This window comes from Rhinopithecus roxellana, chromosome 6 (genome assembly GCF_007565055.1).
Source record: "Rhinopithecus roxellana isolate Shanxi Qingling chromosome 6, ASM756505v1, whole genome shotgun sequence".
Classification (NCBI taxonomy): domain Eukaryota; kingdom Metazoa; phylum Chordata; class Mammalia; order Primates; family Cercopithecidae; genus Rhinopithecus; species Rhinopithecus roxellana.
In genome coordinates this window covers 85,839,990-85,858,888 of record NC_044554.1, presented here as the reverse complement: position 1 = coordinate 85,858,888, position 18,899 = coordinate 85,839,990, and the positions used below count along the sequence as shown (strand labels likewise).

Genomic DNA, 18,899 nt, shown 5'->3' with positions numbered 1-18,899 from the left:
CGTGCCTGTGGCAAAATGACTCGTCCCCTCCCGCTGCACCCCCTATCGCCCACGCAGGCGCCAGACAGGGCTCCTCCTCCCCCAGTGCTTCCAGCTGTGGGAAACACATGGCATTTGCCAACTGAGTCTTCTCCAGGATCCAGTTTCACCAGACTGGCCACAGGCTGCACCCTGTGTTTTATCACTGAGGAATTATAAGCTTTTGGTCGGGGTCAGTGTGTCAGTGCTTCTCCCTAAAGCCACCTGCCTAACAGGAATGTCTGACACAGAGCATGCCAAAATGCAGACGATGATGATGTCAGTGCAGCTGCCCTGGACAGCCGTCTATGCTGTGTCCCCCTGGGTCAGGCTTTGCAGACATGACAGCCAGGATCGGGTCGGGGGGCGCCCTCACCTCACAATGCAGTAACAGCAGAGCCACCTGCCAGGGCCTAACAGCTAGGAATCAACAGAGTCAGGCCTACTTATCCACATGGCCTGCTCCCAGGCACAGCAAACACCCCAGTGGCTCAGCTGCCACATGCATGTGCACGCATACACCACAGACACACCACACATCCCATACACACATACACACCACACATTCCATAAACACATACACACCACACACCACACATCCCATACACACATACACACCACACATTCCATAAACACATACACACCACACACCACACATCCCATACACATATACGCACCACACACCACACATCCCACACACACATACACACCACACACCACACATCCCATACACACATACACACCACACATCCCATACACACAAACACACCACACACCACACATCCCATACACACATACACACCACACATCCCATACACACATACACACCACACATCACACATGCCATACACACATACACACTACACACCACACATCCCATACACACATACACACCACACACCACACATCCCATACACACATACACCACACATCCCATACACATACAACACACATACATACCACACACCACATATCCCATACACACATACACACCACGCATCTCACACACATACACACCACACATCCCATACACACTGTATATCCTATACACGTACACACCACACATACGTGCCACACATCCCATAAACATATACACACCACCTACCATATATCCCATACACACCACACATCCCATGCACACATGCACACCACACACCCCACACATACACACCACACATCCAGTACACACATATACACCACAGCCCACACATCTTGCGCACATACACACATTACACGCACAAACACCACACATACACACCATATATCCCATACACATATATGCACGATACACTGCACATCCGATACACACACACACCACACATTATACATCCCATACACATACACCCCCATATACACAACACATGTCTCATACACACATACATACCACACACTATGCATCCCACACACATATACACATCACATGGACACACGATACATACATACCACATACCCCATACACATATACACACTACACATCACACATCCCATACACATATACACACTACACACCACACATCCCATACACATATACAGACCACACACACATACTACACATCTCACACACATAGACACACTACACATCCCATACACATATACAGACCACACACACACTACACATCTCACACACATATACACACTACACATCCCATACACATATACAGACCACACACACATACTACGCATCTCACACACATATACACACTACACATCCCATACACATATACACAGCACACACATACACTACACATCCCATTCATATACACACCACACACATACACACCCCATATACATATACACAGCATATACATATACACTCCACATACATGTACACACACCACACACATACATGCACACACAAACATGTGTCACACATACCACACACGACTACATACCTAAACACACTACATGTACACAGAGCAAACATACACATGCCACACACAAACATACATATATATACATCACACACCACATATACCCCCCACATATATACAGACACCTGCATACACACACAACACATATACCACATGCACTTATACACAAACACACACACATCAATTTCAGTTTTCCAAGGAAAGTTATTAAACTTCTGCTGCCTGATCTCACCGGTCTATTCCAAAACCTAGTACAAGCTGGTATCTGATATAGCACAAAAGTCACTTACTTTTATCTAAAATCAAAACTGTCATGAAGTTCTGTCATGATCCCTAAACATTTTGAACTACTTGACAAATTAGCAGACATAAAAATCCTACCCAAAAGGCAATCTGGAAGACTGTACATTAAAACTGACTTTGAAATGCGAAGCAATGAGCCTGTTACATCATGGCCTCTCTTATCAAACATGGAAAAGCTTAGAGGTGGGTAGGTCATTTTGTAATGCTACATCTCATGTTTGGGAAATTTGGAAAAGGGGAGGCTTTCCAACTGGGATCATCTGGGTTTGGACCTGTTTGTGCTGACAACACCTGCTATCTTCATGAGGCATTCCAAGATAGTGGTAGGAAATTGCAAGACGAATAACACAGAATTTTCAAAATTTGCTCCATGGACCACTGAACAATAATTCAATTATGAAGGGGGCAAGGAACTAAAAAAGCAAGGTGAATAAGAATCCAAATAATATGCTTTCAGTTATTCCTCAAAGAAGAAAAAAAAGAAAACTTGAAACCAATACTCCAGTCACTTGAAGTTCGGCAAACAGTTCTCGGCTTGAGACTTCTCTCACATTTGAACATGCTTGAGCTCAGCTGCAGCTAATGCTCAGATGCTGCTAGATAATATTTCTCCCCAGCTAAAATGGGGTTTATCGGTTCAGAAGAGATGCATTTCGCAGATAAAAACAACTTCCTCTAGCTGCTGATTAGATAAGCAGGCTCCGCATCCGTGCTCAAAAGCCTGCTGCCCAATCTCCAATTAGACCAGAGCGGCTGCTTTCTTTCCATGGTGAAAGCTGTCCCCAGCACCACTCCTTCCCTCCCAGGCTGTACAGGACTGTTACCACCATTTGTCTACCTCCCCAGTACCGTGTTGGTCTTCTGCCTGAAACTCTAAAATGAAGGGGAGATTTGGCACCAGAATAGCTGATTAAAAACATGGTAATCCTCTTACAATTCCCACTGCAGTCCTAGAACTTATGGCTGAGTAAAGAAATTTTTACTTCAATTGAATGAATAAAAAAGAATATTTATGCTTTTACACACTTAATCATTTGTTCTGAAGTCCAGAGGGAAAATACCTAGATTTTTTTTTCAATTTTTTTTTTTTCAATTATGCTAGGGTAAATCAAATCCTGTTCAAACTATTCAACGTGAAGGACCTAAGTTGTGCTGATTCAGTTTCTATCTCTCCGTGCTGCCAGGGAGCCTAGATCCTATGCCTCTGAACACCACACTGTGAGATGCAAGCGTAAATAAACCACTCATGAAACCATGGCAATCTCCTCACAACTCCTGGAGTTGGCTGCTCCAGTGCACAGAGCCAAAGAAGCACATTCTGGAATGTACCAGGGCATATAGAAATATACCTTATCTCCCTATATTCAAACTCATGGGTCCTCCCGCCTGAATAACTACTGCCTGAGGTTGTCCCAATTATCAAGCCAGGTAGCAAGTCATTTAGTAAGCCTTGTTCCAGGCCCATATGGGCCTCAATCCTTCAGCCTTCCACGGATTCAACTAACCCATCTCCAGTCGCTTACATCAATCATGGTCCCAATTCAGTCCTACAGCATTCCTGTGCCTCTGCCCTGGGTTTTTTCTTCAATTCTACTCTAAGCCCTAAATTTGCCTGTCTGCTTTCTCAGGGGTGGCCATCCCGTTTTCTAGCCTGGAATCTTTCTTCTCTGTCCTCTGGTCTTTTGCTCCTCTGTTCCGCCCACCCAAACGCCTCCCCTGCTTCCTGAATTCATGGGGGAGGAATGCCCTTACTCACACCTCCAGACCTGTGTGCTTGTCAATAGAATCCTAGCAGCTGAGGACCCTTGGTTAATTTAGGACACGGAAATGTGTACAAGAGAGAAGTCAGTAACTGGCAAATATGTATGTATAAAGAAGGAGGAAAAAATGCAAGTATTACTGAATAAGGGAAGAAAATAACTAAACTTTTACTTTTCTCACACAAAACACTTATCTGCTCTCCAGACCCCAACCCTGACATAATTCCTAAATGAAAAACTTTTAAGAGTCCCGCTCAAGAGTTTTCAGAAGAAGTCTTAATTCATTTTTTTTACGTCTCTAGCATTTGTGCCATGGCTGACTGAGTAAATCTGGGGTTGCCTGAAGAGGTCACTGAGTGCATCCTCAGCTTTAAACAGTTTCATACACAACCACTTCAGAGAGGTGAGAGTTCTCTAGTTTTTAAAAAGACCACTTCAGAAGCTAGAGTCTCATTACATAGACCATTCTGATGACTAAACCTCTCCTTACCAAAAGGAGAGTAAAGACCACATCTCTCCTTTAAGTCTAACTTAAATTCTTCAAGCAGCACTTCAAATCCTTTGTTCCATTTTCTTCAGACCTGGAAGAAAATGGAGGCCAACTGAGGGCTGCAGGGCTGCTCTGCCCTCTGGCTCTGCCTCCTTCTCCCCAAACTTACACACAAACCTAGAATGTTCCTTCCACACTGAATGAAGCAATGAGGTGTGAAACCATTACTTATTTATACTGGGAGTGACTCACCAATCAGTATAACCTCGCACCCTCATCATAGGCGACTGATTTCTACCATTCCCAGCAATTTGTTTATTAATATGGTTTGTTATCGTTGTTGAGAATAGATTTGCCTAACACTGAAGGATGCCAGTGGTCATAGCAGCTCATAGCTTTCCAAAAGTGTTCCTTGTCACTTTCTAAAGCAGACACCTGTGTAATCTATTATTAGCAAATAATTTCCCACTTTTTTTTTTTTTTTTTGCATCTTTTAGCCTCTCACCTTTTCTTCTTGAAATTTCAACAGTGACAGCTCGACTTGGACTTCAGTCAGGTGGCGGCCAGCACCCTTACTCTGTCCTTTAGTCTTGCCCTATTCTAACAAATTCCTCTTTTCTCTTCTGGCTGTTTTCAGTTTGCTTATTCTTTGGACCACTTTTCTTTTTTAAGTAAGAAATACCTCTTCTATCCTTGGTGCTGGTCATCTGTTCTCTCCCTTTTCGCAACTGAAGCTACGATAACTTCTTTTACCCTTCTTGTAAATCTTTGAAATTTCTATTTTGCACAAGTTGAATTTCCTTTATCGGTCCTTTTTACTTTGTGTCTTTGCTACTCTGTCTTCAAAAAAGTATGTCTATATATGTTCCATCTAACCCTCAAGGCCATTCTGTGATGCAGGTTCAGTTGCTACTGCCACCTTCAAAAGAGGAAACTGAGGCTCAGAGAGAAAAAGCCTTGCCAGAAGCTCCAGGCCAGGGAGGAGGGGGCTTGGACCTGTCCCTTCTGAGGTGTGCCTTACCCACAGGGCACTCTCCGCCCCTGCTGCTCACCCTGCATTTCAGCAACTCCATTTCCTCCTGCAGGCCCCACTACTTCTGTCCCGGGGAGGGCTGTCTTCTCATTTCCTGCTGTGCGCTCTTTACAGTCCTTTGCACTGATGACTTATTCCCATGGAATAATGTGATGAAATATGGCACCCAGTTTATTTCCTTTATCCACGAATTCCCCCACCTTTTTATATTGTTTCCTAATGTTCTCTACATACTTCATTTATTTAATGCTATACACTACAAATTAATGAACAGCCTGTCACCACATATGAAAGCCGGCTGGTTTCCTTCCAGAACCATCGAGGGTGGTCTCTAAACTCAGCTATGTGAAGAGCCCTGTCTTCCCTCCATGTCTTCTTGGGCACTTCAGTCTTATGGGATCCTCTCCTTCCCTCACTTCTTCTTCTCAAGCCTCTCCTTTGTGTGGTGCCCGGTTTGTCATGTGGGCTTTTGCATCTTTTTTGCTTTCTTTACGGTAAACCATCACTCCTGTGGCCTCTAGCCCCACTGAGAAGCATTCATCTCCCAAATCATCTCAGTGCCCACATCACACGCTGTCCCTGCCTGTCCACAGGGCTGCATCAACTGCTATTTACAAGCTGAGCAAAGACGTTTTCTAGGGTTTTTAAATTTCACAATTCTGAAATCATATTTTCTAAACTTCATCCTGAAGGAAAAGTAGACTGAAAATCATGTCAAACATGACAAAGGGCAGGGCCAGAACCCATGGGCAAGGACAAACCCACCCCTGACTCCAAGGTGACGCCTGTGCTGGGGGCAGCTGGGACCGAGGGCAGAACTTTGAACCAAGAGACACAGCTCTGGGAACCCATCAGTAATGCCAACCACATGCTGGGTGGTCTCCCACCCAGGAAAACCCACCAACAATATGACATCCATAAGAGACAGGATACTGACACTGTTTTGAAGGCATGTGTGCTATTCTTCACTCTCCAGGAATCGGCCTGACTTTCAGTTCTCTAAAGGTGCCCCAGCCACGATGGCTCACAGCCTTTAAGGGCAGCTGCAGGGATTCCAGGGAGAGCCCATCTCTCTCTCCACAGTGACCCGAGCCAGCCTCCTCACTCTGACATCCAGGCTCTCCATTCATTTACATGGTTAATAGATCATTTCTTCTGGTTTAGTCCCTGAGCCTCTCTGTGTTCTTGGGCAGGGTGTGAGCATCTGTTTGCTCCTGTGTTAATCAGGAAGAATAGTACCCTTGGCACTGGGTGCTTCAGGGACTAAAAAAAATCAGGGAACATCACCACCCAGTGACTATTGCTGCGCCACTTTTGCAAACTTTTATCATATCTATGTGTTACTACTGATTTAATGTTTTTATTTAAACTGGTTTTTTAATTTACATAAATGTGTTTTGAAAGGAACCCTTGTAGTGGCACAGTGTATGGTAAAACCAGTATCACTTGCAATACATAGAAGACAATCTCAGAAATAAATACATAAATTAAAATGAAACATGATCATTTGCGTCCCAACTTTGGAAAAGCCTGAAATGATATATGTATCTTTCTTTGGTAGAACAGAGCAGATAATCCATAAGTTCATTTCTCTTCCCCTCTACTTTCAAACATATAGTAGCCGTTTTCCAATAGCGTAAAATAATTCATAAATATACTTGTTTTCTGGATTCATCTACACCAAATGGCTTTAGCCACCATCTTTATCTGTTTATGCCATTAACTGTGCTGCCGAGTTAAAAAAAAAAAAGAACCATTATACCTAGTCCACTTGGTTTCTAAGACACATAAAAAGCATACAAAATATGTTTTCTATACATGTAGATAAAATTCAATTCTCAGTTATCACATTTTCCATTATTGCATTAGGATGTCTTATAGACAGACAGTTGAGGCGATTCTCATAAGCCTGAGAATTTTACATACATGTTCCCTCCTTGGCTATGGGGGCTTATGCAGCTGACCCACATTGATCCAGTCTACCTCATTTTACCTGTATGTCCTTCATGATATTCTTTTATGCCAATAGGTGGCTTTCAGTATCATAGCTCTTTCTCTTTTTAAAGAAGAAAACAGGTACTCCAGGGAACCGTTGACTCAATAGCTCATGAGAACATGGTATAATGGAGCGAGAACTAGTCTTTGAGTCAGAAATTCAGTTCAATTCTGACTGTGTCATTTGACCTTGGTTAATTTACTGAACTTCTCTCAGTCATTGGTTTCTTGAAATAAAGAGGGTGGGTGAAGTTTTCCAAACACAAACTGTCACATGTGTAAGTTGACCAGTGGATTGCAGATGGTTCCATATGCACTTTTTTATGGAAAAGGTATGTAAATATGTGCTTAGATTTTTTTTTATAACATTTAAAAATTACCATTTATGAAACTTTCTATTTTTAGTTAAATCTGAATTTTAAGAACTAGAGATTAGAGGGATAACATAAAATGGCCAGATGTGGCTTCTTCTAACCCCAAACACTGAAGAGCACTGTTGCCAAAACATGTAAGTGCGTCATTTTCACGATCTACAATCCATAACATTTGATATTCCTGCAAGTGCAGTGAGGACAGAGGACAGTGACAGAGACGCCTCCCTGGGCAGGATTGCTCCTCAACTTGGACATTTTGCGGGGTGTGTGGCTCTCATGGCTATGCTGACCTGTGAGTGTCCATCCTCCCACACACCAGAGGACCCCCATCCAGCCAATCTCTGTGCCATGCTTCTTATATGCCAGTTGAGGGAACACAATGGATAAAATGACTCGTATCCCTTCATCACTGTCTTGGAAAAATACAAAGAGACAAAGGTTTCACAGGCACAGAGGCCGCTGGTGACCCACTTACCCACAACTCTGTCACTCTTGGAGCTTTGCTGTCCTCCCGAGGTGGTGGAGAGGTCCTCGGGGATCGGCATGGGCTCATCGCCCTCATCTGGAGTATCGCTTACTGGGGGGCTTTCCTTCCCTGAAGAGAAAGAAGAAGTGTGAGTCTTGGGCAGTCATGGTCAAGGTGGCTGGGCTTCCCCCTGGCTTGGCTTGAGAGAGTGGCATGAGGAGGCAGGTATTGGGTAGAGCCCGTGCTTCTCTGCTGGGATGCATATACCTTTTTCTTTTTATATGAGAAGTCACTTCTCCCCACACAAGACAAATGGGAGAACACAGATGTGCAAAAGGGAAGAAATACAATCACCTATAATCCCAGACACTGCCACTCTTTTTTTTTTTTTTTTGAGACGGAGTCTCGCTCTGTCACCCAGGCTATAGTGCAGTGGCCGGATCTCAGCTCACTGCAAGCTCCGCCTCCCGGGCTCACGCCATTCTCCTGCCTCAGCCTCCCAAGTAGCTGGGACTACAGGCGCCTGCCACCTCGCCCGGCTAGTTTTTTGTAGTTTTTAGTAGAGACAGGGTTTCACCGTGTTAGCCAGGATGGTCTTGATCTCCTGACCTCGTGATCCACCCGTCTCGGCCTCCCAAAGTGCTGGGATTACAGGCTTGAGCCACCGCACCCGGCCTGACACTGCCACTCTTAAAATCATCTTATATACTATAAATAATATGAGGTGACATCCTTTTGTTTTTCAAAAAGAACTAGCTTTTAGACATTCTCATGTATGTATTTCCATACTCAGGGACATATTTCATAATTTCATTTATAATGGGCACACTAGGATTTATTTAAGTTCTTTTCCTATTTTCGAGTTCATATTGTTTTCTGTCTTTTTTATTATTAAACAACACTGTAACGAACATCCTAATAGCCAATCTTTGCACATATTCCTGATAATCACCACAGTATAAATATCTAGATGTTTTATCACTGAGTAAAAGGCATCTATATTTTTAAGGTTCTTCCTATCTTTTGTCAACTTATCCCCCTGGAAGCTTGTTCCAATTTACCCCCACAATAAGCTTGCCACACCACACCCTCCTGTCAATTTGTGTTTGAGGATACCACACCAGGTATCCTGCCATCTGCTCACTTTCTTTGCAAGAGCCAGGGAATATCTTACCAGCTGCTTAGTTTGACTTAACTTGGTGGGGAGAAGAAGAATGGACAAGGAATGGAAGGGAATCCCATGCCTACTGGGAAAATGATCCCCTTTCTGCAAGCAAAGGGAGTCTGCTAACACAAATTCTTTTCTTTGAAATAGGAAAATAAAACATAATCCATACAAATACAAAAATTGCTTATACTATACAAAGTAGGATTTACAAAATGAAATCGGGTTTTACAGAATATCTGTATTTATTTTGACTCGATTAGAATTTAATTTGACCAGAGGCTCTAGCAATGGGGAATCACTCCTACTCTGAGGAATCCAACCTTCCTTGGGAAGCCACAACTAGAAGGAAAGGCTCTTTTCTCCACTGAAGCTGCAACTCCTATAGTGTCCGCCCTTCCAGATCTAACTTAGACTTGAGTAGAGACACAACCCACATGCAAGAAACAGATGATGTGAACTAATGCAGTATAGCTACGTGTGGAAGACTATTTTAGATGAAGGTCCTGAAGAAGTCTAACGAAACAGCAACAGCCTGGGAGTGTGTGCCTGCTGACTGAGCTGGCAACAGGCAAGGTGATGTGAACACACAGACAAACCTAGATTTTTGAGAGTGTGTGCAAATGATGAACCAAATATTAAAAGGTCTGAAAAACATGACTAGGTATTGTGTGAAATGTCCTTGTTTGTTGAATAAACCTTACACAAGAGTAACACCAGCATTTCAGATGACTGGCAAGACCTGTAAAATCATCCCCGGTATATGAAACAACCCTTCCTGGAATATTTACAATCGAACCTGCACAGGCACCAAGCCTATGCTCTGGGGAACACTATTTCATTCTCTGGAAAACAGACATTACAATGTAATATTCCAGCTTAGCTGTAATTACCACAATTGGCACATTTTCAGAAAGAGAATTATTGGGTATATTTGGATAGCCAATACAAAATTAATAGTTAAAGATGGAGCAAGATTATAAGAATTTCCCAAGGAAAAACAAAAGGCCAGAGAGACATTGATTGAAAGTGCTCATATTATGCTAAAGTCTTGGAAATATGCATTAAGTCAGTACTATTTTCATTGCTATAAATAGATTTTTTTTTTTTTTAGATGGATTCTCACTCTGTCACCCAGGGTGGAGTGCAGTGGCGTGATCTCGGCTCACTGCAAGCTGCGCCTCCCGGGTTCAAGCCATTCTCCTGCCTCAGACTCCCAAGTAGCTGGGACCACAGATACCCACCACCATGCCTGGCTAATTTTTTGTATTTTTTTTTTTTTTAGTAGAGACAGGGTTTCACCATGTTAGGATGGTCTCGATCTCTTGACCTCATGATCCGCCTGCCTTTGCCTCCCAAAGTGCTGGGATTACAGGCATGAGCCACTGCACCCGGCCTATAAATAGAAAAATTTTAAAGTAACAATTGCTAAATATCTTACTGTTTTCAGTTCTTTCATAAATGGGGAAAAACTCCAAATAGAAGAATGCAGGAGGTATATGAACCACCTGACAACTCTTATTTTTGTATAAGATGACTTCCTAGAGCAATGATGCTCAAACTTCCAGGACTTTAGGAAGGTTGTCAGAGGAATCATTTTTTTTGTTTTTGGCAGCGGAGGGGTCGGGGTAAGAATAACAAAATAATCTTATACAGAACTGTAATATACACAACAGGTCTCCTACATAAAGTGGGGACCTTGCAATTTGGGGAGGCAGGGACTCAGGCCACTTGCCTTCTTGAAGACCTGCTGAAGTACCTTCATATATATGACCATGGAGCCTCCTGGCCTGACATGCTATCCCAAAGAGTAAACATGTACAGAGCGTGTGGGGTGTGCATGTGTCTCATGATTAACCAGCTGTCATTATTATGGGGTGGGGGAGGGATGTTGAGAAACTAAACTTTATTGACTCTTTTCCGCCTATAGCTTTTCCCTGTGATCACGCTGGAGCACTGCAGGATGCTCTGAGATGCCTTTAGATGTACAGCGCCCTGGAACCCAAGAAGGATCATAAAGAATCAGGACTTACCCAATGAAAAAATGTCATACTTTCTGCTCAGTGCGTGCTAAAATACATCCAAATAACTCTTAGTTACTTTTACTAAAAAATTTAACTACTGTATCTATGAGAGAACAAGATCCACTACAATTTGTTGAGGATGGTTCATAATAACAGGTGTGCTTCTTAAGAATTACATCTGCCTTTACTTCCTGCACTGAACTAAATGTCAGTGCTCCAGTGTCCCTGATCTTGCATCTCAGGACATTTATTTTTTTCAACATGGGGGAGAAAAAGGAATAATGAAACAGTAGGGATCGCAATTCTAAAATACCATGGGTCAGACTGATCAATAAGAACTCTCTATGCAGAAGAAACCACATGGGGAGAAGGTAGAATAAAAAATCAGTCTTGGCATGTACAGGGGCATCGAGTAAAGAGTCAGAACTGGATGGTAGTGAAGTGAGATATATTCACATGCCCACCAAGGGCTCCATGTTAATTCAAGCTTGCCTTGCCTGAACTCAGTGATAGTTCTTAAGAGGTTGTCTGATTTGCCTAAAAGCCCCAAAGTGTGAGTCCAGACTGCTGAGAATTTCATCCCTCATGTCAGCCTCTGTGCCCAGGGCCCCTCATTGTCTGTGACAGCTGAGGATCTCCACGATGAAAAGTTATCACTTCATGAACCCCATCAAGATATTTTTATGCATTGATTTTAAACAAATTTGTCCAGTTAACCATTTAAAATGTAAAAGTATGCAAATATTATAAAACACTAAAATGATTAAAACAAGTCAACACATCTCAAATACTAACACACAGTGACTAGGAGTTAGTTGACCCAGGACATAGTTCTGTCTTTGTGGCTTGACCAATTAGTTGTAAGACCTATGGGAACACAAGACTGGTCCCCTTACTAAGACTCCTTCCTCAAGTGGAAAAAGGAGGCTGAAAAACATGATTTTGGTTTTTCTCACAGGGTTGCGGTGAAGATAAAATAAAAATAATGTGCGTGGATTCTAATATGCTAAGTAAACTTATGGTATTATTTGGTAAACTATATGTACATAGAAACTTAAGGTATATATTGCATCAAGCTCCCACACTTTTCCTAAGAACATGTACAATGGCATGCAAACACACAGAGATGGAGACAGCAAGACATCAAGTGTTTAAATAGAATAATTTAGAAGATGCAATACAATTTCACTTACTTAGAAAAATGAAATAAACTTCTGGTTAAATTACACATTTACACTTAACTTACCTATGGCCTATGTTTCAAATAAAGCATTACCTATGAGAAGTGTTCTGGGAAAACTGGATGAGATATGGTATAATTAGCTTATAAACTGTAAGCAAATAATTTCTCAAGTAGAGTATAATTCACTCGACAAAGTTCTGTGATCCCCTTTCCCAAACGCATGGGGTTTTATTATATACAATTGCCCAAGAGGACATAATTCTCTGGGTAAATACAAGCTCAAAATATAGAATCCCAACTCTATCAAGTAGTGGAGAAGTTTGCACTCTAGGGTCCAAGTGGGGATCCCACCCCAGAGCCATCTCCGACTCCCTACTGGACTTCTGGTCAGTTACTTAAATTCCATGAGTCTCAGCTCCCTGCAGGTTGGAAATGATAACTGTATTTTCTTCTGTGGGTCCTTGTGAGGTTGAAATGAGAAAACACTTCAGGTAATGTTTGGTAAATCCAAAGCATTTAATCAATGTGATTTACTATGCTTAACTTGATAAAATATTCCCATTTACACTGCAATATATACAAACCTTCTTTACGTAAGCAGATTATATACATCTAAGCGTGTACTTCTGGTTCCCATATCCCCAAAAAACCACACTACAAATAGCATTAAGCCAATATCCAATATATATTTAGGGTCACAGGTGCCAGAGGAATCAGAGATCAACTGGCTCAAGTCCCTCCTGTTACAGATGATGCTATTGTGGTCCAGGAGGCAAAAATAACTGTCTCAGGTCCCATCGTGGGAGGCAGAGATGGGATGCTGATGCACGTCTCTCAACTCCCATATCCTTTACTTTCCTACCGGCTGACTCTTTAGAAACCAAACCAAAAAATAATGCATAGGTATAACACGTATTTTGGAAAGACTGCCAACAACACAAAAGAAAGAAAAAATATGCTTTACCCAAAGAATTAGTGAGATGTGCCTTAAAGGAAAGGGTAGCTTGCTTTAGATATGCTCTCCTCCAAGTCCATCAATAGCACTTTCTCAATACTCTGTGACTTCAAGTCAGTAAATGCTTATGGAGTGTCTACTACTACACATCTGTGAGACACTGTAAACCAGGGCATAGCCCACATTTACACATCTCAAGGAACAAAGAACCCAGTGCTTTGAAAAAAGACAGATATTAAGTATTTATCTGTTTATCAAGCATTTCACATACATTAGGTTGAATCCGATGAAATTGCTGATACATGAATATTTTATGGGAAAGAGGATGATTTAGGAACATGTTCTTGATAAGGTTTCTTATAATCTATAACATAATCTTGATAAGATTTCTTGTCAAGAATGTCAACTCCTATTTGGTTAAATGTACATCCTTATGCCATAACTAAGTGTTATTTCTTCCAACTTTAGAAACGAAAAAACAAATATTGGTTTTAACTGGAGAAGCAGAGATCAAACTCCAAGAAGTAGAAAAAATATTCTTTGATTCTTTACTAAAAGTGACATGACTCTTTAAGGTCTCTCATCACTACGTAGAGTGCTCAAAGGTTAACAGAAATCAAAAGTACTATGAGTGTTTTAGAAATAGGAATCCCTTTGGTAAGTGTACACAAACTAAATTTCAGACCAAATCATTTCAAACAAAAACAGAGTTTCCTTTTTCAGGAAGTCTTATGTAATAAGGTCTCTATTCTTGTCCCCGCCCCCAGCTACCCTATCCTTTGAACAATTAGATTGCAGAACAAATTACTTATTTTGTATAACTGGTAAAGACAAGAAAACTACCAGAGGAGAATCAGGCTTTTGTTAGTTTTGTTACTAAGTTATGAGATCAGAATACTGAGTATTCCTTACAGAAATATTCTAGAGATGAATCCCTAGGTGTCAGCATTCAGCTTTGACTCTAGAATATCAGAGTGTAGACCCCTGCATTGGCCAAAGGGGTCTCATTTTCTTTAAATGCACCATGCAAAATACCAATTTAGAAGCTACCCAAAGTGAAAGCGACAAGGAAAAGAAGAAGAGCAGAACAATGAAAGCATCTTTTTGGCCTCTGGAAATTTTTAACATGTTTGGGTTTCTTGACACTCTAATCACTTCTAGTCATAGTCAGCAAACCCAGTGAATGAGATCCTCTTCCATGAGTGAGGATCACAGTCCTCATCTACCAGCGTTTCCCAGACCAGCTCTCCTAGGCTGCAGTGAGAGGCTGGCGAAGCCAAATGAGAGGCTATAAAGAGCTAAACTGCTTTTTTCCCATTTAACTAGTTTTTTGCTGCTGTGCTTTTTTGTTTAAGAAACAAAGTATATGCTTAAGGAAAATAAATTCAAATAATGCTAAAAGGCAGAAGATGAAAAGCAAAGTGTTCCTTCTTCTCCTCCTCTTCCCTAACTCATCCCCTTCCTTCTACCATCAATCTTCCAAGAGGAAGTCCAGGTTAATAAATATCACTCTAGAATTTTCCTAAACGTTATGGGCAAGCATATAGAAAATGTGTATGTGTATGTAATTTATTTTCTTTTTAAAGAACGGGATCATATTTTGCATACCATCCAGAACCATGCTTTTCTCACTTTCACATGTATTTGAACTTCTTTTCATACTAGTTCATTCATATCCTCCTTATTTTTAAGAGCTGTATGTGGAAGTACATGGTTGTACCATAGTTTTAAAATACTGATAACAATGCTGCAGTGAACAAATACTTAAATGCTCTGTGCACTTGTGAGAATGTACCTCTAAGGTAAGTTCTTCAACGTAAAATTGATATTTGGATTTATACCATTTTTGTTTACATAGATAATCACAAACTTTTGGACACATTTTCACTTTTACCAACTGTACCATGAAGTGCCTGTATACCACATTGTAAAAGTTAAAATGCCACATATTCTCACTCACATGTGGAAACTAACAAATGCTGCTACCATCAAAGTAAAAAGCAGGACAGAGGCTAATAGAGACTGGAAAGATTGGGGGAGGGGAAGATAGGGAGAGATTTGTTAAAGGAAACAAAATTACAGCTAGGTAGGAGGAATAAGTTCTAGTGTTCTACACCATTGCAGGATGACTGTAGTCAATAATAATATATAGTTTCAAATACTTAGAAGGAAGATGTTGAATGTTCCCAACACAAAGAAACGATAAATGTTTGAGACGATGAATACGCTGATTTACCTGATCCGATTACTATACATTGCATTGTATCACAACATCACTATGCACCCAATGATTTTGTGTCTATGTACACAACTATTTTGTGTCGACTAAAAAAGAATTATATTTAAGATACAAATGTACACAAAGAATGTGGAAATTATATTGCAATAAATACAAAGCCTAACTCTAAAGGAAAAATAAGCTAGCCTTTTGTTTGTTCTTTGCATCTGGGAGAGTTTAAGTCCAAAACCTGAAACATGAATAGAACGGCTATGGAGTGGTGGAGAAGGAAGCCTGTGATTGGCAGATCTATCTCCAGTTCCATGGAACTCAGAAGATCCTCTCCTGCATCTTCTCCAGGGAAGCCGCCAAGCAGGGGAGCAGCCACACACAGGTCCTGGTCTTCATCAGGAGCACTGACTTGTGCAATCCCATAGAAACTTCAAAACACAAGGGTGCTCAGCCAAGGTAAGGTGCCACTGAGAGACCTTTCTCAAACAGAGATCAGCCTCTGGGGCTGGTTGTGAGTCTGTGAGGCTCAAAAATGTGAAATACCAAAAACCCCAAAGTCCGTGAAAGCCACTACTGGGCCTGACGCCTCTGGATACAGGGCCAGACAGAAAGCTGTCTTCCTACGTCCATGCATTGGGGAACTGTGCGGTTTTGTTGCACTGGCTGGCTGTCCATCCTCACTACTGCCAAATGGTCAGTCTGTGACCTACCCTTAGGCTTTTCCTACTACAGACTTCTCCACTTCCTGGGTCTCCTGGATGAGAAGAGCTATGTCCAATATGGCTTGAAAAGATATATGGCAAAGGGGAGCCAAGTTGTGTCCATGCTTGATGAACAAATAGTCACGACTGTGCCCAACAATTATATTTTTCAAGCTTTCTCTCTCTCTGTCTCTCTCTAAGTACCATCATTGGCATGTGTTTGGGTTTTAGGGCAGACCAATCAGCCATTTTTCCTTCCAACAGTACAAATATGTATTTAACTCTTCCCAGTTTTTTCTTTCCTGAGGTTTAATAGTAAAACTAATTTCATCTTGGAGACTTTCTGTTCAGCTTCTCAAAGTGAGATAATTTGTAATGGGTGAAGGAAACACTCAGGCAATTTCCATCACGGTCTTTTCTTTTGCAGAATAGCCGCTAGTCCTCCCCCATGGCCATACCAAGCACTCTGACTTCTGGCCCCAAGGAAACTTTTCTCATGAACTTCCCACATGGGTATCTCATAAGGTCTCACCTGAAACTTGGGACATGTCTTGACCCTCATCAGCATCCATTGTCCTCAGGTTATCTGAGAAAGAGAGGAAGGGATTTTAGTTTAAAGCAAAAATACCAATAAGATATGAGAAAGAGAGAGAGAGATAAAGAACCCCTATGCTATTTAACAACAAGGTTATCTAGCAAGAATAATGCATTTTCCTCCTCACATACTTGCCGGAGTATCAGACTGGCACAGACCTTGATCCTTTTAAAAACAGCATTACAAAGATTTATAAAAATATCATTACAAGCACAGGAGGACCAAATTTGTTATTTATTGTTAATTTCCTACTGCATAATAACCCAAAATGCAAACTGACTGCAACAAAATTAAGCAGAAAATTAAATGGCCCTGGGTCATTGTAGGCACAGAATTCATTCTCTTGGCTGATCCATAGTTATGTTCTTTCTAATTTACTGAGCATGCATCGATGAACCTTGAGTCAGCTTGGTGACACGCGTACAATCAGCAATCAAAAAACGAAGCAATTTGCTGAAGAATGTCTCATTTACCCAGGCAGGGCTGCATATCTGAGCAGCAACTGCACTACCTCCATCAATAATGAATACACCTCCAGCCTGGCAGATGGGCAATGCGGGCGCTCCTGTCTTTGTCCCTCAATCTTTCTGGGCCCTTGCCTCAGCCTTCACCAGCACTCTTACACGGAGAGAAGTGAAGCTCACGACAGCAGCAAAACGAGCCCAGGAGAGAGCCCAAGCCTTCCTGTTTTGCTGACAGATGGCTGGCTTCTCAGATTGGTTTAAATTAAATAAATAAATAAAAAAGAAACAACTGGGAAGATGCTGTCCTTCGATGGCCACAATGAATGTTCCACAGAGTGCACTACAAGCCACAAACACCAGGGAGAGAACCCCAGGGTCAGTGGAGTAGAAAGAAAAAGGTGTGCTGTGTTTCGCCCTTGGGGTCCTGGCCTGCCACTCAGCAGTCTCAGGTGCCTCGAAGTGGATGACAGCTGGCAGCTCCACAGATAAGAAAGCTATGGTCAGCAGAAGGTGACCTCAAGGAAATCTGCTTATTTATGCTGTGGTAAATGAATTTCAGGATAGCTCCTTCACTAACCAGAAAATACAGTCTATTTGTTGACTCTAAACCAAGTTTTCCCCCGTACCCCTTTTTATTTTTGGCCACCTCTGTCTCTGGTTCAGGTGTGTGGATCTGAGCTGTGGCTTGCTTCAGCAGAGATCTGAAAACTGATGGATGATTCAGGGACCTTACCCTCTCAATTAGGCTGAAAACTGTGAGGGTAGAAGTGTTACATATATCTATCACTCCATATACCTTTAATACCTTTTATGGTACATATGGAATATCTATGTTCAATTTCAGGAATATCAGTATTAGTCATGATGAGGATATACATGATAGTCACTTTTTCTGGATGGGAGAGATTTTTATCTATTTCTAAAAGTGGCATGAATTTTCAAGGTGGGTGTGTGGCTTAGGAGTACAGCCAGTGGCCACTGTACAGAAAAAGTATTTCAGAAACCACAGTAAGCATCCATCAGCACACGGAAGCCAGACACACTAGCCCAGATGCAAGCATGTGACTAGCACAAGCATTTCCAAAAAGCAATACGTCAAGAGTCTCAGATACCTTTACTGTAAAAAAGGGGAAAAGCCATGATTCTTCTGAAACTGTCAAAACAACGATAAAGAAACAAGACAGACTCAAATGAGAAAAATCTTTGTAATAGCTGTGCCACACTAATACAGCATGTTAGAAGTTAGTTCTTTAGCTTTCTGAAGATGTGTAT

At 41.7% G+C, this 18,899-nt stretch overlaps 1 protein-coding gene across 26 annotated transcripts in view; it reads right to left on the bottom strand.

The window, feature by feature from the left end:
* The window catches only part of IKZF1 (IKAROS family zinc finger 1), a 101,472-nt gene that overhangs the window by 67,766 nt on the left and 14,807 nt on the right, over positions 1-18,899 (bottom strand). For 25 of the 26 annotated variants that reach the window (XM_030932814.1, XM_030932819.1, XM_030932826.1 and 22 more), the window contains exons 2-3: positions 17,101-17,154; positions 8,320-8,439 (exon numbers count right to left, since the gene is read on the bottom strand). In XM_030932814.1, coding sequence (XP_030788674.1) covers positions 8,320-8,439; positions 17,101-17,140 — 160 coding nt within the window. In that variant the 5' untranslated portion in view covers positions 17,141-17,154. Of the gene's footprint in view, positions 1-8,319; positions 8,440-17,100; positions 17,155-17,636; positions 17,661-18,899 lie in introns of those variants that run through there. The other variant, XM_030932808.1, reaches the window with a different exon arrangement.